The 25,889-nt window shown below is 41.1% G+C and overlaps 2 protein-coding genes across 10 annotated transcripts in view; one reads left to right on the forward strand and one right to left on the reverse strand.

Annotated features, from left to right (window-relative positions):
• Window positions 1-13,333, reverse strand: part of LOC307000414 (uncharacterized protein) — a 108,718-nt gene extending 95,385 nt beyond the window's left edge. Inside the window, exons 1-2 of the mRNA XM_079615996.1 lie at window positions 13,314-13,333; window positions 8,012-8,112 (exon numbers count right to left, since the gene is read on the reverse strand). Coding sequence (XP_079472122.1) covers window positions 8,012-8,024 — 13 coding nt within the window. The 5' untranslated portion in view covers window positions 8,025-8,112; window positions 13,314-13,333. The remainder of the gene's footprint in view (window positions 1-8,011; window positions 8,113-13,313) is intronic.
• The window catches only part of LOC307000411 (MSL complex subunit 3-like), a 240,426-nt gene that overhangs the window by 77,212 nt on the left and 137,325 nt on the right, over window positions 1-25,889 (forward strand). For all 9 annotated transcript variants that reach the window (XM_079615983.1, XM_079615985.1, XM_079615982.1 and 6 more), the window contains exons 6-7: window positions 19,653-19,781; window positions 20,745-20,905. In XM_079615983.1, the coding sequence (XP_079472109.1) occupies window positions 19,653-19,781; window positions 20,745-20,905 (290 nt within the window). The remainder of the gene's footprint in view (window positions 1-19,652; window positions 19,782-20,744; window positions 20,906-25,889) is intronic.

Raw genomic sequence — 25,889 nt, forward strand, 5'->3', positions numbered from 1 at the left:
AGGGCTATATATTTCGCTCACAGGCTTATGAACTCTGATTTTTAAAGCGAAACAACCAGAGCGCATACACGGCAAGAAACGCAGTACTCGTTCCTCTCTCTAGAGAGAACCGAGGTTACGTTAGTAACCGAGTACGTTCTCTTACGAGAGATACTCTCGTACTGCGTTGTCGTAGCAACGCATTGGGGAACACCCTGTAAGACGCCGTGTATGCAGTGATCCGACACCATAGACCCAGAGCACTGAGCTGGGGTTCATATAGTACATAATCACCTGTAGGACTCACAGAGAATCCTGAAAGAGGTGGGTTCTAACCACCATCTCTCACAAAATTGACTGCACATAGCAGATCAGCACAAAATTGACTGCACTCAGCAGTTCAGCATAACAATGCCATAAAACGGCGACTGAAAATCTCAGTCTAATACAAACACGGTTAATTAAACCGATAATATCCTGGCCTGCAAGGCGGGCACCTCGAGGTTGTAAAACCTGATAAATGTAGACGGTGAGGCCCAGCCTGCCGCCATACAAATATCCTGCAAGGCAATCCCACTCGACCAAGCCCACGAAGAAGCCATACTTCTCGTGGAGTGCGCTCTAACACCCAAAGGGCACTGAATGCCTTTGGATGCGTATGCTAAAGCTATCGCGTCTACTATCCATCTGGATAGGCTCTGCTTCGAAGTGGCCAGTCCCTTGAGACGCCCACTAAACGAAACAAAAAGCTGCTCCGTCTGTCTGAAAACAGACGAGCGCGACACATAAGCTCTCAATGCCCTCACTGGGCAGAGAAAATTATCGTCCGTATTGTCCCCGGTGACCGGAAGGGCAGACAGGGAAATAACCTGCGCCCTAAACGGTGTGTTTAGGGATTTTGGAACGTAACCATGCTTAGGTTTGAGCACGTAAGTCCCCAACGCGCTTCACTGAATCGAGAGCCAGGAGAAACACCGCTTTGAGCGACAAGTGTTTCATATCAATCTCCTGAAGAGGCTCAAAAGGAGGACCCTTCATGGCGTCCAGCACCGTGGAAAGGTCCCAAATGGGAACAGTGGGAGGTCTGGGTGGATTAAGTCTCCTAGCTCCTTTAAGGAACCGAATGACTAAATCGTTCCTTCCTATGGACTGGCTGTGTGCGGTTTCAGAAAAAGCCGCTATAGCCGCCACATATACTTTGAGCGTGGAAGGGGATCTCCCGTTATCCAACAGCTCTTGTAAGAAGGACAAAACCTCTGTTACTCCGCAGTCTGGGGGTGACACGCCACGAGACGTGCACCAGCCAGAAAAAACAGACCATTTAGACGCATAGAGCCGTCGCGTAGATGGAGCTCTAGCTTGTGTGATCGTGTTTATCACTCCCTGAGGGAGGTCAGCGGATACCCGTTGATGGCCCACACATGAAGGGACCATAGTTCCGGGTGAGGATGCCAAATCGAACCATTTGCTTGAGAAAGGAGATCCCTCCTCAGAGGCACTGGCCACGGGGCGGTGCTGGCTAACTGCATCACAGCTGGGAACCAGGGTTGATTCAACCACAGCGGTGCTATCAGCAGCACTGAGCATCCTTCCTCCCTGATCCTCTCCACCACTTGGGTCAGGAGGGAGACAGGGGGAAAAGCATACAGAGGACGGCGCGGCCACTGATGAGCCAGTGCGTCCCTGCTTTTTGAGTAAAATTCTGGACAGTGAGCATTTTCCGGAGACGCAAAGAGGTCTACTTCCGCTCTGCCGAATTTCTTCCACAACAGTTGTACTGTGTGTGGGTGTAACGACCATTCTCCTGCCGGAACGCGGTTCCTGGACAGTACATCTGGTCCAACATTCAGGTGCCCCGGCACGTGCGCCGCCCTTAGTGAAAGGAGGTTGCAGCGCGCCCATACCAGAAGGCGTCTGGTCAGCCTGTATAATGACAGGGACCTAAGGCCGCCCTGGCGATTTATGTATGACACCACTGACATGCTGTCTGAACGTATCAGTACATGGTACCCCATAATCGGGGGACGAAAGCGAGTGAGCGCTTTGCACACTGCTAACATCTCGAGGCAGTTTATGTGGAAAAGCTTCTCTCGCTCTGACCAAAGGCCAAACAGCGGTCTGCCCTCGAGCAGCGCTCCCCATCCTGCGTTGGATGCGTCCATAGACACCACCCTCAGACTCGAGGAAATCCCTAGGCTTACACCTGACAGGTACCAGTCTTTTGACTTCCAAGGTTTCAAAGCTGCTACGCAAGCTTGATTGACCATGAGGCGAAGCCGACCGGTGGCCCATGCTTTGCAGGGCACCCTCCCTTTGAGCCATATCTGCAGCGGGCGCATGCGCAGCAGGCCCAGCTGCAGTACTGCAGATGCTGAGGCCATCAAACCTAGCATTTTTTGAAAGCTCTTTAGAGGGAGAACAGCGCCGCAGCGGACTGAGCTGACTGTGCGCTGAATGCGCAGCGCGCGCTGTTGTGACAGCGAGTTCAGTTCCAGTCCCAGAAAAGAAATATTCTGTTTGGGTGATAGCGAACTCTTTTCCCAGTTTACTGTGAGACTGAGATTCTCGAGGTGACTCAGCAGCAGGGCTCTGTGCGCCACTATCTCTGAATAAGATTGGGCTATAATGAGCCAATCTTCCAAATAGTTCAGCAGTCGAACACCCTGCAGTTTGAGGGGAGCGAGTGCTGCGTCCATGCACTTCGTAAATGTACGGGGTGCTAGAGACAAGCCGGACGGCAGGACTTTGTACTGGTATGCCTGGCCCTCCAAGGCGAATCTCAAAAATCGCCTGTGACGTGATGCAATCTGTATTTGAAAATACGCGTCCTTTAGATCTACTGACACGAACCAGTCTCCTTGGCGAACATGCGCGAGGATTTTTCTGGTCGTTAGTATTCTGAACTGGCGTTTCACAAGCGCTCTGTTCAGCTGCCTCAGATCTAGTATGGGTCTGAGACCCCCGTCTTTTTTGGGTACCAGGAAGTATCTGCTGTATAGCCCCCCTTCGCTCTGAGCCTGAGATAAAGGTTCGATAGCCCTTTTTCTCAGAAGTTTCTGAATTTCGGCTCGAAGTAGGTGTGCTACATTCGAATCTACCGAAGTCTCGACGCGCGCCGCGTGGCGGCGAGGGCGTCTGCGAAACTGCAGCGAATAGCCTTCTTTTATGATGTTTATCACCCATTTTGAAACCCCGGGAAGCTTTTCCCATGCATTTGCACGTGTAGCTAGGGGCTGAGTGAAAAGCGCGCTCTGATCGACTCGCGATATAGCGGCTTTCGTGAGCTGCGACAGAAATGTCTCGCTCGCAACATCTGAGGCCGGGGCCGCGCTGATGATAGTCGGCAGAATGTCCGCGCTCGACCCCTCGACAGCATTTAGGCGGGAGAGGGAGGGCTGGACGGGCTCCGTAGGAACCTTGATGCTTGTGTGGGAACGCGGGCACTGGGGACCGGGCACGTTTACCACCTTTATAGCATCGCTCGCCGGAGCGGAGCGCCTGCACGCAGGTTTCGTCATTAGTGAGCACTGGGTAGTGGGCACATGTGCTACTTTTAACGCGCAATCGAACTGGGTCGATTTTATGTGCGCGGGCCCTGTGTGTGGGGCCGTGTTTGTGTGTAGGGATGGGTACATTACAGTGGGCAGTCTTACTACACAAGAAACACCATCGGCCGTGTCCGGGACACCAGAAAATGCACTCTTTAATGGATTTATCTGCGTAGCCGTGAAAACGGCTGTTGTGTGCAGGCAAGCGGCCAGTGAGACACGCCTGTGCAATGATCGCTGGCACAGTCACTTCGCTTGGGACTGAACGAGCGGTGAGCTTCGGTGAGGGTCCGGCCGCAGCGGGACTTGAACACCGACGCTTCCCTAGCAGTGCTAGGATGTCTTCGGGGGCTCGGGCTTCAACGCTACCTTCTGTCGCGGGCCACGCGGCGCGGGGCGGCGACCGGAAGAGCGAGAGCGTGGTCTCGAGCTCTGCGTCTGGCGGCATTGAGAAGAGGAGCTGGGCGGCGGTCTGGGCTGTGAACTCTGAGCAGGCGGTTTCGCACGGCCTGCTGCTGAGTTGGAGCGCTTCGGCAGGAAGTGCTTCATCGCTTGGGTCGCCTTCTGCACCTCAGCATACCTGTCGGTGAATTCAATTCCTTCACCGATGTCCCGAAGAGACCAGCAGGGGAGAGCGGGGCGTCGAGGAACGCCGTCCGCTCCGCTTCTGGCATGTCTGAGAGCGTGAGCCAGAGGTGCCTCTCAGACACGGTGAGCGCCGCCATACTCCGTCCGATGGCTTGGGCCGCAGACTTCGAAGCGCGAAGAGCCAGGTCTGTAGCGCTTCTCAGATCCGCCACGCAGATCGCACCGGGCCCGTTGTCATCCAGCTTGCGGAGGAGATCGGCCTGGAAAATCTGCAGCGTCGCCATGGAGTGCAGCGCTGACAACAGCGGAAAACACGGGCTTTTTTTCTCGGCACCAGGCGAGTCCGCAGAGTCGCCAAAGGCAGAAGTTCGCAGTGATGTCAGCCACCATCCGCAAGAGCGATAACCGCGTGTTGCTCACCCAGGCAGGAAGCTCAAATAACATGGCGGTCCCCGTCGCTGAGTGTGGCTCGGCACGAGCCGCAGGAAGGCATCTTCGGAGAAGACGCGCTTCAGATACAGGAAAAATGTGAGTCGCGCCGGCGAACTCACACAAACTCAATAAGGAGGTAAAAGGATATAAGCGCCGGAACGCGCAGCTGGAAGGCGAAGAAGGCGGCGGTGCCAGCGGCTTCACGTCCTCTCCCGCTGAAGTGCTCTCTCGACGGCGCAGCTTCTTCCTCGGATCAGCGATGAGGTGTCTTCGCTGAAGGATTAAAAATCAGAGTTCATAAGCCTGTGAGCGAAATATATAGCCCTAAGCCACGCCCGTATCGGCGGGACCTGACGTCACTCAAGGGCTCGCTCGATTGGCTTAAGCATTTGCTGCACAGCAGCCAATAGGCGCGCGAGCTGTCTCGCCTAGGTCTGTATGCTGTGGCAATGCGCTTTACATTGATACAAAATTAAGGATAATTTTTTGTTTCAGTATTCTCGTGGAAAAGGATTTTCCCCAATGCGTTGCTACGACAACGCAGTACGAGAGTATCTCTCGTAAGAGAACCAGCCTAGATTGAGGTGATGGGGTGGTGGAAGGATGCTGTGACACTGTCATGAAACAGAGGTTATACCAGCTTCCTCTTGTGCTGGTTGAGTACCTGAACGTGCTCCTCCCGAAACTTTGTTACATAAAACTTTAATGTGAATAGTTTCTCGAGGGCATGAAAAAGTTTCTTGTGTGCATGCAAAAGTCTATATATATACACTACTGTATATTTCACTCCTTGTGCATACAAAAATATTTACAATTCATGGCAAAAACAATGTTAGGAAATGTAAGCTGATATTTCCTATTGACACACTACAGCAAAATATATAAATAACTGGCATAAAACTACTTTTTGGGGTGAAAATACTAACGTGTCTGAGACTTTTGCACAGTACTGTATACAGACTTTTGCATTGCATGTACACAGGAAACTTTTCCGTTACCTCGAGAGACTATTTGTTTCATGTTCAGCACGAAAGGAGACTTGTGATGTGTCAAACACTAGCTTTTATTCAACTTGCTTTTCATTGCTATCTTCATGCATCTCATTCTTTTTTGTACACTGGCTCTCGTTGTGTAGCCCCTGTCTTATGATAGCTCACTGGTGCCATCTATTGGCTCACATATATCGTAACATCTCCCTTCACATAAAGGAAAGTTCTTGAAATTGAACACAACATAACCTAACTTAATCAGATAACCCATTAACAGGTTGAACACAACTATCTGTTATTCTGTGAATAGCTTAATGAATAGTTCAGTAAGCATGACATTGTTCTGCAAATGTATATTATGAGGATTTGTCCAATTCTGTCTTTTTCCTTCTTTATATTCCTTTTTTTTTTTTTTACATAACATAGTCCTTAGATTATCTTGCAGGAATTTTGATGTTGGATCTGTTTTTTGTGTGTCTTAGAATTGGGAGAGCTTCTTAGCTTCTATGTTTGTGATTTGCTGTGCTGTGCAACTCTCGGAAACTCTCCTGTTCCCCAGTAGTCATAATTTATGGTTGGGTTGGTCTGTTGGTAAGGTGACTTTGAGCTGTTCAGGCACGGGACGAATGTCTTTTCTGTTGCAATCGATATTTCTTGCCTTTCACTAGCAGGATATTGGAACGGTCACTAATCTGATCAATGCAGATGCCAAGCTCCCATGTACTGGTTGGGTTATTGGGGTGAAGAAGGACCCCCACTGTCTGTCCTTGAATTATGCTTGGCATGTCATGCGCTGTAGTGTCATAGCGTTGATTCACTGCTGCTCGCTTGGCTATTTTTCTTGCACTTCTTTAGGATGCAGAATCACCTCTCCAGTAGGCAGGGTGGTGCGTGTTCTCCTTGACATGATCCTTTGAATTGGAGAGCTGTTGAGGCCTTCTGTTGGAGTGTTTCTCCATGCCGAATTGCTTTTCAGATGTCTCCACCTCTCAGGGTGGACTTTTTTTTGTGACTGCTTTACCATTGCTTTGGCTGTGATATGGTGATGATGTGACATGGTTAAAGTCTCATTCCTCTGCGAATTGTTGAAAGTCCATGCCACTGAAGGGCGGTCAATTGTCTGTGAAAACCTCAAGGGGAATGCCATGTCTGCTGAACTGTCTTTTGCAGCATTCAATGACTGTGGATGAGGTGTAATCTGGCATTCTGTCTATCTCCCAATAATCATAATAGTAATCCACCATAATTATTTAGGAACATGTAATCAAGGTCCATTCCTATCTTAGACCATGGGAGGTGAGGTATATTGATAGTGGATAGTGTTGCATGTGGCACAACTTAAGAGTTGAGGCCTTAAGAGCCTTTTTCAGGCTAGCCTCAATTCCAGAGTGTCCAATGTGGATTTAAAAAAAAAACAAACAAAAAAAAAGGGCGCAGAGCTTCAAAAATGAAAATCCTCTGTCCTTTGAATAATAGGCTACTGTCACTTGAAAGTTCCTCCTTGAAAGTCCAGAATGGTCCTAATAAGCGCCACCCATTTTTAATGCAAGCATGTCGTTTTTGGAACAGTGTGTCTTTGGCAGAGTGTGTTTTGATGGTTTCCAGTGTCTTTGAGGAGATATTGATGAAGCTGGAATGGATAACTTGTTCAAAGTCTTGCGTGGTAAGACCACTGATCTATATAATGACTGGATAGCTCACGACGTTCTGAACTGCCAGCAGGCAGTGAAGCCATCGGAAGTGTTCGAGCGGCCATCTTACGATTCCCTACCAGCAGAGGGCTTCAACGGCCGTTATACAGAAATTGGTAGCTCCGACGGCACTTTTAGGTGTTTTCTGGGTCCTGGAGGTGTTCTGACATGCTGTGACATTTGCGCTTATTTCTGTTACTTGTGACATTTTCATGGCTAAAGTCTTATTACACTGTATTCAGTATTCAGCACAAACTCTGCTACAATAGTATATCAGCAGCATGTATGTAAAAGTTTGTTGTTTTGAGATAATGATGTTTATGCGTGGTTTGTGAAAAAAATAAAAGTCACTGAAATAAGGTAATTATAGCCATACTGATAATTTCTTCACAAGACTTTTGAAAATTGTATCATGTAGCCTAGAATATTTGCTTCAAAACTATGTGAAAATCATCCTGCATACTGATTCATAGAAGACAATATATTGATTTAAAACTTGTAAGACATGTTTTGTGTAAGAAAGCTGTATGCGAGGAGGCGTTAACAATCCATGCATATTGAGTGTTTCACACCTGAGAAAGACAAAGACCCTCCCATAATGGCCCTATTAGGAGCTCTCAGGCACTATCATTATGAGGCACAAAGAATGACTGCATTTAAAAAATAATGGCTTTTTGGGATTTATTTAGAACGCAACATAATCCAAAGATAAACAAAAAAGCACATTATTGAACACACTGATCACACCTTTGTGCCATTCCTGAAACATAGGTGTCATACATACCTGTCATTTCCATGTTGTTTGATTTTTCATTTTACCATGTACAGAGAGTCATGTGAATGTTTAAGTCAGCAGGACTCCATCAGTGGTCTCTCATCTGGTCCCTGTAAAAAAAAAAAAAAAAAAAAAAAAAAAAACTAAACAACTGTGAACATGGTGATATCAAGATAAACTATAGGGCTGCACGATTGTGGGAATCCATTTTTAGATTTTTAAAATTGGGTAAAAATTGCGATTCGCAATAAAAAATTCCAGGATTATCACGTTATTATTATTCCTCACAGTGCCTCAACGTAAAAAGTAGGCTGCCGTGTGTTATCCAGCTGTTGTGGGCGTTGACTGGTTTGCATGTGTTGCTTCAGATCATCTGCGTTTGAATAGCGCGCGCTCTCCATGGCCGTGTCAAATTAGCAGAGTAATGAGATGCCAGAACGATAATGAGAACGGCTGATCTCTCTCTCTCTTTTTATATAGATTACATAAACAGAGAATATTTGTTTTAGTTTTGAATTAGATAATTTAAAAGTACACACTTAAATAATTATAAAGATATATTGCTCATGCCTGGGTGAATAGTATTCGCTGAGTTTTGTTTAAGTTTAGAGACGTGCTTCAGAAAAAAAGTTCACGGAGAGGCAGAAAGCACACCCTGTTTATTTTCTTTATTTTACAAAAGCACAATGTTTTATTTCGATTGTAAGTGGACACATAAAAAAAGTAGACATTTAACAGCTTATTTTTTCATATTTCTTAAGTCTGTATGACCAAAAATGACGTAGTATTTTAAGTCTTGCTGCTATGTGAAAAAAAACGAGGCAAACGCGCCGGCGCGTTTTTGGTCCCCAGAGGGTTAACAGATTTAAAAAAAATAAGTATAGTCCCACAAAGCTATTATTACCAGAGCATGTGATCAGAGCAGGTAATTTTACCATTGTTGCCCAGCATGGCTATACCAGCTCAGTAGGGCTATTGCAAACAGAAGTCTACTACTGAGAAATTTCACGTTATTTGAGCGGACTTTGCTTTTCCAGTGCGTGATCGGTACATGACTGGAGCGTTTGGGCTGTGAACGACAGAGCAGAAAGTGCAGCGCAAACACGGAGCTGAACATTGAGCAGAGAGTGCAGCGCGCCAACACACACACACAGAGCGGAAAAGACCCGCTCATGAAACCTGATCACCGATCACGGAGGGGCGGCATATTTTCAGCTTATATTTTCGGCTTTTTTTCTCTTTCGGCCAAAATCCGAAAAGGCCATTTTCGGCAGCCGAAAATTCGGTGCATCCAGCTTCTATAGTATTTGAATTTAGCTTTGCTAATTGTACACAGCATCTTTATTTTGTCAAATGTGCCATCAGGCAACTTTTTAAATGCAAACATTCCTCCTAAAACTCCATCCTTGTCCTTCTCCATCATGACAGGGTGACTTGGTTCGGCACAATCACAATAGCAGCCGCAACAGGAAGTCATTAAAACGAGGCAAAAAAAGTGCTGCGTCAATTGCGTTATTTTTTTTTTTATGCGTTAAATATATCAAATTAATTGCAAAGATTATCGCGTTAATTCCCCCAGCCCTAGTGTATGTATGTATTTATGTATGCACACTGAACAACTATAAACGCAAAACTTTTGTTTTTGCCCCCATTTTTCATGAGCTGAACTCAAAGATCTAAGACTTGAAACATGTTTCTATGTACACAAAATGTATCTCAAATATTGTTCACAAATCTGTCTAAATCTGTTTTATGCCTGGTTCAGATTACACGATTTTAGCCTGATTTTGGCCTCAAAATAAAAATTGCGTAATCTGACACAGTGACTGCTGTAACAGACAAAAAAAAATATTGTAATCTGAAACAGGCATTAGTGAGCACTTCTCCTTTGCCGAGATAATCATCCACCTCACAGGTGTGGCATATCAAGATGCTGATTAGACGGCACGATTTTTGCACAGGTGTGCCTTAGGCTTGCCACAATAAAAGGCCACTCTAAAATGTGCAGTTTTATCACATAGCATAATGCCACAGATGTCGCAAGTTTTGAGGGAGCGTGCAATTGGCATGCTGACTCAGGGTTACCGCGGGGTCTTAAAACGTCTTAAGTCTAAAATTCTGAACTTTAAATTTAAGGCATTAAAACGTCTTAAAAACGGCCAGATTTTCATCCGAGGTCTTACATTTAATTTAGTCAGGTCTTAAAAAGGTTTTAAAAAAGTATCGAGTCGTAGCCTACAAAGCGGAGCTGTAGCAGGGGTCTCCAACGCGTCGCTCGCGAGCTACCAGTAGCTCGTGCCCTGATTGGCGGTAGCTCGCCAAGAGGCCGTTCACATATTGCGTCTTTTGCGCGCTCAAGTTCGTTATTTCAAATTTAGGCGCGCGGCAAGCGCACTCATATTAGAAGCTATGCGGCCGTTTTTTCCAGGCGGAGCGAGATAAAAAAAAAAAACTCAACTTTTCAGAATTCTGCAAGCGGGTCATGTGACAAGAACCAACCAATCGCTTCACCCTTTCCGTAACAACATTGAAAGCTCAGTCAACATGAAGGATGGGGGTGCACCGTGCACCCAAACACTGCAGGTGTTTTTCTCTTCTCCGTAAATAAATAATGGCTACAGCAAGCGTTTATCAGTGGAAATCATTAGCTAGCTACTACTTCTTTGTCGTTGTGGAGAGCGCAGTGCGTGCTTGCATAGCAACGACAGACGTAACGGGAAAATCTGACAAAATCTTACTATTAATAATAAAAGATAAGCTAATGTGCTTTGTAAATGTCAGTAATTTATCTTTTTTTGACACATTAATTCTATAAAAAAATATTTAAAGGCTGAGATACGTGAGGTTTATCTTTGTGTAAAACCTTTTTTGTCAAAACTTTATTTGAACTTTTACATGTTAGTAGATAACATGTTGCAAGACACTCTTTTAAAATCTAGCCATCATTTTTTATGTTATTATTTTAATGTTTATGTAAACAAAAAGTGCATATTGATGCTAATTTTATTTGTTATTTGCTGATTAATGCACAGGGTCCCCGCGGATCCTTAAAAAGTATTAAAAGGTCTTAAATTCGATATTTAAAATTGAAGGCCATAAAAAGTCTTAGTCTTATTTTTACTTATGAAAAGTCTTATATTTACCTATGAAAGGTCTTAAATTTTAGATGACACTTTGACGACGTATCTAAATGCTTTCCAAATGAAAACTATCTAATTAGCGTACGTATTATTTTTATTATTCTATCTTTGTTTTGATTTTTGATTTGCTTTGCTTTGATTTGCTTGTTCACGTAACAATTTGCGTCATTTACGGCAGCGTATTAGCCTACGTCTGTCTCCTGCACGCGAGAGAGGAGAGGATAAGAGTACGAGTAAATGTCAGTTCAATAGTAAGTTCATTCTTTGTGCTTAGGATTGTCTATGAACTATTATGATATTGTAATCATTGTTTTAACTACGTACGAGGCACCGCGAGTTCGAGCTGACATCGCGTTTGTCTCTCATGCTTGCTTTCACTCCGTGATGTGTCAGTGCAGTTATAGGTATGTCCCCAAATGAGTTTTTGTCTTATTATATTTATCATATTATGTTGTTATATTAGAATATCACGAGCAAGAGTGCCGTTTTCCTGTGCACAATTGCAAATGTGCTATTTATTTTATACAACAGTTAAATTAACAATAAAGTTAACATTGTTACTTTTTATATTGTCAATATTGTTTGTTTCCCCCTTTATTTCGCTGACGAGAATTTCATAATGAAACTGTAGTCCAACAGACAGCGATTCTTTTTTTAAAAACTGAAATCCGCGCTTTGAACGAATCATTTGATTCAATGAATGAATCGGCCGTATGAACAAATCTGTTGAATAAAACTCCAACAACTCGCTTAAGACAGTGACTTACTGCCACCTACTGGCGGGTTTAGTTGCATATTTAAAGTACCCTTTAATTAAAATGTTAAAATTATAAATAATTTCATATTTAAATATTGAATAGCTTTATTTATGCAATTGCAAATTAAGTGTAAATATAGTAATGCCATTTCGGATGCCGCTTCTGTGTCACCTCTGCACTGCAAGGATGTTTTTTAATTTTATTATTTAATTTGACAGTGGTACGGTCTTATTCTAATAGAATTTAATTTGAATGTTAGAATTTGACATAAAAGGTGATGCATACCTCTAAATACGTTTAGAAATAATTTCCATATTTAGGTGAAAATGCCCCTGGAAATCAATTTAAGGTGGTAAATATTGCCCCTTAATAAAACAAATTATTTCAATCACTACTGTGTGAACTGACCACTGCATAGATAGAATATGTTAAATATGAATATCTTTGTGAGTCTGCTGTCAACAACAGGCCTAAACCAGCCATGATACCAGTACAAAATCAGTAAAATATCATCTAATTATTATCAACAAATCTTTGAAAATATCGAGATATATTTTTGTTAATATTGCAAACCCCTAATGTACGGTATTAATTTTGATTTCTTCAGGTCTTAAAAAGGTCTTAAAAAGCCTTAAATTTGACTTTAAAGGGGTGGTTGATTATGATTTCACTTTTCTAACTTTAGTTACTGTGTAATGTTGATGTTTGATCATAAACAACATCTGCAAAGTTACAACGCTCAAAGTTCAAAGCAAAGGGAGATATTTGCTTTTAAAGAAATTGTTTTTTAAGGACTACAACAAACGGCTGATAGAACTACACGACATTCCTCCCGGGTTAGTGACATCACCAACCCTAAAATTTACATAAACCCCGCCCCTGGAACGTGATTTATAGATTATCAAGACAGAATATGCTAATCAATGACTAGAAGATAATTACACATAAGCTACATAAATTCATCAACTAACCATTCAGAAATGTTGTCACTTCTTCTTGAGTCTCTCCATCTTTCTGACTTCGGTTTGATCATAAAAGGCTAAAAGTTTTTGAAATTTTCAGTGCGTGTGTGTGTGTGAGATAAAAGGACACGAGCTCTTGTAACTCCGCCCCCTGTGCCGGGAGCAGCAACTCATTTGCATTTAAAGGGACAGACACAAAACGGTGTGTTTTTGCTCACCCTCAAAAAGTGACAACTTTAACATGCTATATAAAAATATCTGTGGGGGTATTTTGAGCTAAAACTTCACACACACACTCTGGGGACATCAGAGATTCATTTAATATCTTGTGAAAAGGGCATTATACCACCCCTTTAAAAAAATTTGCAGAGACCCTGATGCATCATGTAGGTCTTAAATTTAAATCTTTATGGTCTTAAAATGTCTTAAAAAGGTCTTAAATTTGACTTACTGAAACCTGCAAGAACCCTGCTGACTGCAGGAATGTCAATCAGAGCTGTTGCCCGTGAATTGAATTTTCATTTCTCTGCCATAAGCCGTTTCCAAAGGCGTTTCAGAGAATTTGGCAGTACATCCAACCGGCATCACAACCTCAGACCACGTGTAACCACACCAACCCAGGACCTCCAAATCCAGCATCTTCACCTCCGAGATCATCTGAGACTGCTGCAACAATCGGTTTGCATAACCAAAAAATTTCTGCACAAACTGTCAGAAACCGTCTCAGAGAAGCTCATTTGCATGTTTGTCATTCTCATCGGGGTCTCGACCTGACTGCAGTTCATTGTCGTAACCATCTTGAGTGGGCGAATGAATGAGGCATTTATATAGTGCTTTTCATATGTACTACTGTACACCCAAAGCGCTTTATAATCATATCAGAGACGGTGCAGTATCTTGCCAGCTGTCTGGATCTCTGTGTACTTGAAGTGTCAAGTCACCTTTATTTATATAGCGCTTTTTACAATACAGATTGTATCAAAGCAGCTTCACAGTGACAATTTCATCATCGTCCACCTTTAAGGCAGATCTATAATATTGTTGAATATTAAATGTCCCCATCTAAGCAAGCCAGAAGGTAAGGCAACAGCGGCAAGGAACCAAAACTCCATCAGTTGACAGAATGGAGAAAAAAACCTTGGGAGAACCCAGGCTCAGTCGGGGGCCAGTTCTCCTCTGGCCAATGAGTGAACAGTGTATGATTATGATTCAGGAGCATTCCAGGTCAGAAGTTCAGAATGAATCAGAGTATTTGTCCAGTTCCTGTTTGTTGAAGTCGGAGTGGAGAGGAGGAGAGACCGGTTGACACTTCAGGTCAGCGGCGTTGTCGTGTCCAGGCGCTGGTCCTTCATCAGATCTGGATACGGCCTGGTTCCGGTGGACATCGGTAAACCTCGGGATAGACAGAGAGACTAATATTAGCGTAGACGCCATCCTTCTTATGATGTACCAAGTACATCAGGATTTACGGGAAGTGTTCCCGGTCCCGGCTGTTCTAAACTATGCAGCCTAACATTGAATTATAGAAGTCTATAATGTGTTATGTGTATGCTAGGCCGAAGAGATGTGTTTTTAGTCTAGATTTGAACTGACATAGTGTGTCTGCTTCCCGGACAATGTTAGGAAGACTGTTCCAAAGTTTTGGTGCTAAATAGGAAAAGGATCTACCGCCAGCAGTCGATTTTGATATTCTAGGTATTATTAACTGGCCGGAATTTTGAGATCGCAGTAGACGTGAAGGACTATAATGCGTTAAGAGCCCGCTCAAGTACTGCAGAGCTAAACCATTTAGTGCTTTGTTAATGATCAGCAATATTTAAAAATGTATACGATGTTTAATAGGCAGCCAATGCAGTGTTGACAGAACGGGGCTAATATGGTCATACTTCCTGGTTCTGGTAAGAACTCGAGCTGCTGCGTTTTGAACTAGCTGTAGTTTGTTTATTAAGCGTGCAGGGCAACCACACAGTAGAGTATTACAATAATCTAGCCTTGAGGTCATAAACGAATGAACTAATTGTTCTGCATTATTCATTGAGAGCATATGACGTAATTTAGATATATTTTTAAGATGGAAGAAAGCGGTTTTACAGATACTAGACACATGACTTTCAAATGAAAGATTGGTATCAAAGAGCACACCCAGGTTCCTAACCGACGACGAAGACTTGAATATTAAAAATATTCACTGTTAATTAATGATGTCAAGTACAACATATGCAGTATTGTATTGCTATTCAACTGCAGTGATTTGCCATAGAGCTGCAGCACATCTAATGCTGGGCAGTCCAATTAATTGAGTAACCTAGTTAATTTTGAGATGGTTCCTCTAAATGTGTTGACCCTCTAGAGTTTATTTGTATTTTTCATGTTCTTTTCTCAGATTGAGCTCCTGACACTGACAGCAATGTCTTGTGTGGCTCAAAAATGGGTTGAATACATGCTGTTCATGTATGTCTTCTTTAGTCTGTTGGCAATTTAGTTTTTTTCCTGGCACACGTCACTTCCACATTTTGCACCTACTGCGGAGTCTTGACTGTTTACAGCCTATGTGTGCCCATGTGTACATTTTATGTACTGGTGTTATTGTTGAATACCCATTTCTAAAATTGTATGTTGTTTTTGTTGAGTTATTATTACACAATACTTTTTTCTGACCTTTTTTAATCTTGCCCCTGACAAATAACCCAAATTACAAAAAAAGACTAAAACTAACACTAAAACGAATAAAAACTAAACTAAAACTAAGCATTTTCAAAAAATGAAAAATAAACTAAATTAGCTAATTTAAACTGAATTTGAAAACAAAAAGTCAAAACGAAATAAAAATAAAAACTAATGAAAAATGCAAAACTATAATAACCTTGGTATGGCGTCGTGTGGGTGAGCAGTTTGCTGATGTCAACGTTATGGACCGAGTGGCCAATGGCCAATAATCATGCTGTCTAATCAGCATCTTGATATGCCACACCTGTGAGGTGGATGGATTATCTCGGCAACGAATTGCTCACTAACACGGATTAAGACAGATTTGTGAACAATATTTGAGAGAATAATAGGCCTTTTGTGCATATAGAAAAAGTCTTAGATCTTTGAGTTCAGCTCATGAAAAATGGCGGCAAAAACAAAAGTGTTGCAATTTTATAATTTTGTTCTGTGTGTTCATAATTTTTTTTTGTGTGTTGTTCTGTGTGTGTGTGTGTATATACAGTGCTGTTCATAATTATTTGCCCCCTTGGTAAATATGATCAAAGATGGCTGTAAAAAATAAATCTGCATTGTTAATCCTTTTGATATTATATTGCAAATCTAACCTTTCATTGAAGTAAAATAATTGAAAGTGGGGGGAAAATCACATTATGAAATAAATGTTTTTCTCCAAAACACGTTGGGAACAACTATTTGCCCCCTTTTATTAAATATGTTTGCAACCCCCTTTTCCCAAGTTAACCGCTCTGAGTTTTCTCCTATAATGCCTGATGAGTTTGGAGAACACCTGACAAGAGATCAGAGACCATTCCTCCGTACAGAATCTCTCCAGAACCTTCAGATTCCCAGATCCATGTTGGCGCTTCTTCTCTTCAGTTCAGCCCACTCATTTTCTATAGGGTTCAGGCCAGGGACTGGGATGGCCATTGCAGTTGCTTGGTTTTGTGCTCCGTGACCCATTTTTGTTTTGATATTTGTTTTTGGATTACTGTCCTGTTGGAAGATCCAAACATGGCCCGTTAAAAGATTTCTAGCACAGTCTGTTAGGTTTCGATTTTTTTATCTGTTGGTATTTGATCCAATCCATGATGCCATGTATCTGAACAAGATGTCCAGGACCTCTGGCAGAAAATTAGGCCCACAGCATTAAATATACTAGAGGTCGACCGATAGTGGATTTTACCGATAACGATAGCTAGGTTGGGCCATACTTGCCGATGACCGATTAAGGAACCGATAGTTTTTAAAATTTATACTGGATAAAAACAAACATAACACTCCAAGTAAAACAGTGCTGAACTTTATTATAAAAATAAATAAAAACGGTATTGAACCATGAAAACATGCTAAATGAAATAAATATATAAATGTGAATAAATATTTAAGTCAATAAAAGACATTCATTCAAACTGAAACAAAAAGTAATACTCTAAATAACAAATAAAACTAGTTACATTCAAAATGTAACTATTTAACTGTTCTTTTCAAGCCAACTTAATTAATAAAAAAGTAACAAAATTTGTATTAAAGTGAAGATGAAAAAAAATAATAACCGAAATCGAATGCTTTTCTGATTCGTTTATGTTTATGTTTCTGTCGGCTGTATGAACATATCAGTTTGCTTACGTCTCTAGCTTTAAATATGCAACTTCTCTGCATATTTAATGCATAAAAGAGACCAGCTGGATATGAACTAATGCAAACAGAGGTAACAATTTTGACATTAAACATTCGGGTCGGACTTACGTTTATGTTTGTCAGTGTTTTAACCGCTTGAGGTACTACTAATGTTAGCGTTCTCTCAGCCTCGAAGGCAAACAAACATACTGTTGTGCTGTTCTTTCTCTACTAATGCAGCATTTAGTCAACAAATTAATCACTTTATAATGATATGACAAAATGTACTGTATACATACATTTGAGCTGTCGGTGCTTTAAATGCGCATCTGATGTCAGCGCTCTCCACGCAGCATGTGCTCTCAGTGCAGCACGCAGAATCATGTGTCGAAATAAACAACACGAGGCACGAGTTTTTATTACACCTCTAGAGGCCGCTCTTGTACTGCATCATGCCAGCAGACCCTTCTCAGCTCTTACACTGTGTAATGAATGACAGCGTGCGCTTCTCAGCCGCTCCAGCAATGGACGCAACCAGGAAAAACTATCGGTATATCTTTTTGCCGATAACGATAGTTCCACCAGTCAACAATCGGTGCCGATTAATCGGCAAAACCGATGAATCGGTCGACCTCTAAAATATACAGCAGAGTATTTTATTTTACACATGGGGTACTTTTTTTATCCCTTTGTGCACCAAACCCATATTAAGTGTTTGCTGCCAAAAAAGCTTTTTTTGTTTTGTTTCATCTGTCCATAGAACGTTTGAAAAGTACCTGACACTAATGGCACTTGAAACGGGACGGGTTCTATGGTCAGATGAAACAAAAATAGCTTTTTTGGCAGCAAACACTTAATATGGGTTTAAATTAAAGACATTTTTTAGCCAAATTGGCCGATGAGTGGACAAGTTAATTTCAATCCCTGTACATACATATTAGGCATATATATATAACAGCAAGCTCTTAACGAATTACAGTCCTTTACGTCTATTGCAAACTTCTATCATTTAATGTTAGGCTGAATAGATTAGGTCAGCCAGAAACGGGAACACTTCCCATAAATCCGGATGTATTTGTTACATCATAAGAAGAATAGCATCTACGCTAATTTTAGTCTCTCTGATTATCCCGAGGTTTACCGCAGTCCGCCAGATCCAGGTCGTATCCAGACCTGATGAAGGACATGCAAATGGAAACGACGACAACGCAGTCCTGAAGTGTCAACTAGTCTGTGAAAGCCTCCTTCCCTTTACCTCTGTACAGATAAAACATTGTCAAATCAGCAGCCATATCACCCTGTAGCCCAAGACTGGTTGCCCACTGAAGCTAAGCAGGGCTGACCCTGGTTAGTACCTGGATGGGAGACTCCTGAGAAAACCAGGTTGCTGCTGGAAGAGGTGTTCGTGAGGCCAGCAGGGGGCGCTCACCCTGTCGTCTGTGTGGGTCCTAACGCCCCAGTATAGTGACGGCGACACTACTGTCAACACCGTCCTTCAGATGAGACGTTAAACCGAGGTCCTGGTTTGATTTCAAGGTTTGCGTACTCGAGGCACCAGGCACTGTAGTTGTGCAAATGACCGGGCCGGAGCGCGTTAATGGTTTTCTATTAGAACTATATAGCACTATATATTATAACTAATGATCTTTGCAATGGAAGTGAATCAATATAAACTAACTTTAGCTGGACAATAACTTTATTCTAGAGCTGCTGTGAAGCCAAAACAATCTTTGTTACTTAAATTTCCTATTATCACTGTAAAGCTGCTTTGATACAATCTATATTATTAAAAGCGCTTTGTAAATGAGGGTGACTTAACTTGACTTTTCACACAAACAGCAAATAGAAGAAGAAAGAAGAGAAAAAGTGATTGTGATAGCTTCTGCAGAGGTAACACCTCCAGGGGGTGAGGTGACCCTTTGTCTTTTAGCATGGTGTTTTGCATATGTAACTGGATTGGATATTGATGGAGAAACTATTAAAGATTCTTGTAATATTAATGTTGCATATGTATCAACACATAACATAAATTATAATTTAGAATAATACATAGGCAAGACACTATAAAAGAACATATGATTGCTTGGGCAAACTGGATACAAGTTTGTACATCTCAAGTGATTATATAGAGGGTGTAGAATTAGGATGCACTGTATAGGAAAAGGGTACATTTGTCTGTTTCATAGTTAATTTAGAGTGAGACACTACATTCCTTTTGAGTTATAAACCAACCAGTCTTGTTGTGATGATTTGTCTTTTGTTACCCTGGTAACCAGGGTCCTGTTCTGCTCTTTTGGGGGGGTTTCACAAGGGGGTTGCTGGATCATTAATAAAATATAATGAATAATTGTGTGTCTAATTGGTCCAGACACTACTTTGTTTATTATTTGTAATCTGAATTTGCATGACTTGGAACATGGAATTACACATGCTCTTCTAACCTTAATACTATTCTTTTACACAGAGGGAAGAGCAAGAGCCGCAGACCAAAAGGGAGAGTGAAGACAAGAGCATCACTATAAACATTGACATCCCTGATGTTCTTAAGAAGAAGCTGGAGGATGACTGTTACTATATCAACAAAAGAAAGAAGGTATGCATGTTACTCCTTCGGTAACATGTACATAAAAGAGCATGATTCAATGCAAACCAGAATAGGGCTGTGCGATATGGACCGAAAAAAACTATTACGATTTCTTTGATAAATTTTGCAATTTTGATTTTAATAACGATTTTGACACGCACGGACACGCTTTACATTCATAAATGCATTCAATGTGAATTTGAAACATATTTCCAAAGGAAACCAATTAGAGCTTAATCAAAAAGCTGTAACATATCACTAAAACAGACATAAGGCAAAATAATCAATAAGTAAATGTGTAACAAAATGTCTCTAGATCAGACGTATGGCAAAACAAATATTAATGTGGGTAATCAAACCATCAAAACAATAAAAATAAAAAAATAAACAGACTAAAGTCTCTCAGATAACTAAAATTAGCACAGCGCTAAACACACGTTGGTTTAGTTTCTACTTGTAGCCAGAGGGCGCCCTCGAGCAGAAATGTTGTCTTTTGTTGGACAACTTCTTGCTTCACATGACAAGTTTGGGAAGATGTTTGACTCGTGTTGCTTTTTCAAATGCACGTTATGTTCACGTTCAAAAGCACGTTCAATATGCACGTTCAAAAGCACATTGCTTTTTCAAATGCATGCGACTCGCACTTGCAGTGCTTTCAGAGATGGAGCAGCATCTACTACTGATCACAGAGCCGCTCTTAACAATCGCTTACAAATCGCAGCCTTTGCGATTTCATAATCGCACTAAACCAAATCATGATTTCGGTTCAATTTCGATTAGTCGTGCAGCCTTGACCAGAATTTGATTTAATGTCTCAAATTAATATGATTAAAATAGAAACATCACAGCATCTCTTTTGGTCTACCAATATGTTTAGATTTACTTTGGTTTCTTGATTGCAAAATTAGTCTAATTTAAGGGCATTGTCTAATGTTAACAAATTTTTTTTTAATTTTGTTCCATTGACAACAGCTGGTGAAGCTTCCATGCCTGATGAATGTAGTAAACATTCTGGAGTCCTATGTGAAACACTTCACCCTAAATGCAGCTTTCTCAGCTAATGAGCGCTATCGGCACCCTCAGAGCTCCACGCAGACCAATATGAGCCTACACTATATGCCACCTGAGAGGAAGTAAGTTGTAGCCATTTCTTTTTTTCTTTTTTTATATGTCATATACATAATGGTACACTCGTCATCCATCCAGGCTTCAGCTCCCTGCTTTTGGCCTGAGACAATGGGATAGGTTCCTGATTTCCCACAACCCTACATATGACAAGTGATTTACAGGGTTTGTTCAGAGTTTTGAAAATGCTTGATTTAAACTGTTATGCTTTCAGGGTTTGAAATGTGCTGGAATTTTGAATATAGAATCCAATGTTGTTAAAAAAGAAAAAGAAAGAAAAAAATTACCTTTATTAAAAAAACAATCATGGACCATTTAATATTGTGTACATTGCTTTATTGCCGCACTTCAAAGTGCTGGAGAAATGCTTTAATTTCACTCTTAGATATCTGTACTAGGGCTGTGCGATATAGCAAAAAAAATGATCACAATATAATGTTTCATATCGTTTGGTATCGATAATTATTGACTTTTTTTATAACTTTTTTTTTTTTAAAGACAAGTAGATAAGCTTGAATTTAAACCACATTTTTATCCACATTATTAAAGCAAACAACAAATTATATTAGTTTTACAGTCAAAAACAAAATAAAAGTGTAAACAAAAATAACTTCTTTGTCTTATATTAACCCTCTGGTGTCTGAGGTGTTTTTGGGGTCCTTGACATGTTTTGACGTGCCCTGACATTTGTGCTCATTTCAGCTACTTACAACATACCATTGGCCAACATGTAATTATGCTGCATTCAGCACAAACTCTGCTACAATAATATGTGAGCAAAATGGAAATTACATGTTTGTATTTTATAGTAAAAAAAATAGTATGCATGGTTAGTAAGTTTTGGGGGGAAATTGTCACTGCAATAAGGCCATATATCACATACTGAATAGTTTGGCACAATATTTTTGAGATACCATTCTTGTAGGCTAGAATGTTTACTACAAAATGATGTGAAAATCATTCTGATCACTCTTTCACAAACAACAATATAATGATTTAAACTTTGTAAGTCTGTTTTTGTGTCAGAACTGCTGTATGTGTGGTTGTGTTGATGGCCATGAATATTAATGTGATTCATACCAGGGGAGACAATAGACACTCCCCCACTGGCTAATGCCCCATCAAGGTGCTATGAGGCAGCCTGAACAAAGAATGAGAGGAGATGCAAAGGTTTTTTTTTTTCAATCCGTTTTATTGTAATTCCTCTATGTGGAGGAACTAAATGTTGTGCCTCACAAGACAGTGCTACATATATAAACGTATAGTACCAGTCAAAAGTTTGAACACATTACTATTTTGACTATTTTTGAAAGAAGCCTGCATTTATTTGATAAAAAAATACAGAAACAACAGTATATTGTGAAATATTATTACAATTTAATTTTTTTTTTTTCTATTTTAATATACTTTCAAATATAATATATTTATTTGATCAAAGCTGAATTTTCAGCATCAGTACTCCAGTCTTCAGTGTCAAATGATCTTTCAGAAATCCTTCTAATATACTGATTTGATAATCAGGTATTATCAATGTTGGAAACCGTTGTGCTGCTTAATATTTTTTTAGAACCTTTGATACTTTTTTCAGGATTCACTGATAGTTAAAAAGAACAGCATTTATTCAAAATAGAAATCTTTCCTAACAATATAAGTCATTACTATCACTTAACACATCCTTTCAAAAAATGAAAGAAAGGTAGTGTATACTGTTACAAAAGATTTTAAATGAATGCTGTTCTTTAATATTTTTTATTCTTCAAAGAAGAAAAACTATCACAGGTTATAAAAAATACTAAGCAACACAACTGTTTCCAACATTGATTTTTAAAAAAGAAATCACCATATCACAATGATTTCTGAAGGATCATGTGACACTGAAGACTTAAGTAATGATGAATCACAGAAATTAATATCATTTTAAAATATACAGTTAGGCTATTTTAAATTGTAATACTATTTCACAATATTCAAAAAAATTCTTTATTTTTTATCAAATAAAACGCAGAGTTGATGAGCATAAGAGACTTCTTCTAAAAACATAAAAAATGTTTTGACGGATACCTATATAAAATTCTACATATACCTATATAACATATAACCTATAACCTATATAGACATAACCTATATATATAACTGTATAAGCTATATAACATACACAACGTATAGGCGACTGATTTATACTTTACAAAAATACTTTACATAAAATTTAAGACATATACTTGAATTTACACATGAAACAACATGTGGTAAAGAAGACCATGTACGGAGAGACGAGATTTCCATTACATGAGAGTAGATGTTAAAACGTCATGTTAATTTGCAACCACAATCTCCTAACCACAATCTCTAATGCCACAATCTCACCGCAACCCGACCATACGCGTTTGACTAAGGCTGTCGAAGCCCCACTGCCGTCGTTAAAGCAGGTTCAGTGGCAACGGTTCCGTAAGGCGGGCGGTTTGTAAAAAGCCCACTCGCCCACCTCTGCGTAACCTACTCGCTCACATAGTGTTGCAGCTGCTCATGCAAGGAAAATGTCCAAAATGGAGGGGAGAGGGACACCGATGATTTTTGCAGCCTGATGGTTAGTGGAATGTGGTCAGCAGAGCACACACATCTAAACACAGTCACACATTGTTATGCCACTCTTGAAAACCGTTCCTGTTCAACTGAAGACATAAGTGAACATTGCATGCCTGGCATTTCCATGGTGTTAAATTCCTTTTACCACGCACTGCTTTGCAATGCACACATTCGCGGCGACCAACTGTGGCTACATCCCTGTCATCTGATGTCAGCTCAGCTCCTGGAACCGGTACATGGTCACTATTGGTCTGTTTTAGTGCTGTTTTCTGTCACACACCACAGAGCTCTGTGATAAGTTGCTCCATAAACTCTTTATGGGACAAGTTACCATGTAGCTCTTTGTGCACAAGAGTTGTAGACAAATCTTTCTGTACCACTTCATGGTTTTGTGCTGTGTTGTGTAGTACCGTAACAGCTGATCAGACAGGTCAACACCCCCCATGTGTTTGTTGTATGCAGTCACAGGTGCAGGACATGGAAATGTCTTTGTCCTCCATGTATCTTGTGTTTTCACCCTACTCTGCGCAGGAGATAAGCAGGATGGATGGTAGAACAGACTGATACCTCTCGTGTGTCCATCCACTTCACAAATACAAGAGGTCCATCCCAAATCCACCTAATGGATCCCCTGGCAGAATTTTTAGAGAGTTAATTAGCTGCATTCCGAGGGCAGTCTTTCCTGTTTCCCTGTAAGTCCCACGTGCACCAAACTTCATTGTAAAAAAGTCTTTTAAGAGCTTTGGGCTTGTGTAGAAATTGTCCATGTACACATGGTACCCTAGAGCCTAAAACTTTACAGTCCAAAAGAGATGTTACAGCATCATATGACAGTCCATGGCCTGTGGGAAAGTTGTTCTTTCCTGTGTACAGAAAAGTCCACAGTGTATCCATTCGATGAGTCTGCAAGAACAAACAACTTGAAACCCCACCTGGTTGGCTTGGCTTTCATGTACTGTGTCATACTTGTGTGTGCTTTGCATGCCACCATTCTTTCATCCACAGCTAAATTTCTTTTAGGATGATAGATGGCTTTACAAGCATGACGAATAGTGTCCATGAGAGGTTTGACCCTGAAAAGATGCTTTTTTTCAGCTGTGCCCCTTTTTTTGTCATTCTCCTTATCTGCATCTGGGTGACTCATGTGCACATTCCATGAAATGGTGCGGTATCTGTCCCTACACATAACTAGCTGGAAAGGATACGGAGAAAACACTGCTTTGCCGCCAGTAGTCCCTGAGGGAGCTCACCTTCACCATGGCCATGTAAAACAACAGCCCAATGTAGCGGTACATCTCACTGATGCTGACATCTGTCCATTCATATTTGCAGCCCTTTGCAGTTGCCTTGGCAGCCTGAGCATTGGTGTTGTGGCACAGAGTTGACACAGCACTTTCTGAAAAGAATTGTTTGAAAAGACTCATGGACGAGTGTGAGTCAACAGAGCTCAGTTGCGGTCCAGTTTCCCGTGCAGGAAGGAAACGCACAGTCTGTGGAACCATTTCAACGTCAGTCTCTGTTTTCCATGACAGAGTGGACTGCCTGTTGCTTGCCTGCTTGTTTGCCTTGGCTCTCTTCGGAACAGGTGCTTGGACATGTTCATTGTCACATCTGTTGATAACACAATCAAAGAAACTGTATTATTATCATTATCAATCACAAATGTCCATGGATAAAAAAAGACAACAGTTTTTTGTAATCTCACACAAGAATGGGTACTTGTATATTATGACGATGTAAACACAATTACATTTCATCAGTAAAATATTACGTCTGTGCACTTACTCAGTATGATTCTCGATCGCACTGAGAACTGAACGACACCTCTGCGAGGAGCTGGTGAAGGCAGGCGTGATGCAGCCACATTCCTATAAAAAAAAACTGTTAACGTACATTATCCAAAGTAAAATAATGGGCAATTAATGGGTATGGACGCACAATGTATGTACACTCACCTAAAGGATTATTAGGAACATCATACTAATACTGTGTTTGACCCCCTTTCGCCTTCAGAACTGCCTTAATTCTACATTGATTCAACAAGGTGCTGAAAGCATTCTTTAGAAATGTTGGCCCATATTGATAGGATAGCATCTTGCAGTTGATGGAGATTTGTGGGATGCACATCCAGGGCACGAAGCTCCCGTTCCACCACATCCCAAAGATGTTCTATTGCATAGGTCACTAACAGATACGGACCCGGACCTACAGCCAAAACCATAGGCGTTTTGTCCACAAACTAAAGTCCTTTGAACAAAAACACAATAACAAAAGAAAGCACAAAGCCTTTATTTAAAGTGAATTTCGTTTTGTATTAATTGTATCTTAATTTTAATCAATGTTTCATCAACCAATTGCCTGGATTTAATAAGTAGCCTAAATATAAATAGCCTATAACTTCTCAGCTAC

The sequence above is a fragment of the Phoxinus phoxinus genome, assembly GCF_949152265.1.
Source record: "Phoxinus phoxinus genome assembly, chromosome: 6".
Classification (NCBI taxonomy): domain Eukaryota; kingdom Metazoa; phylum Chordata; class Actinopteri; order Cypriniformes; family Leuciscidae; genus Phoxinus; species Phoxinus phoxinus.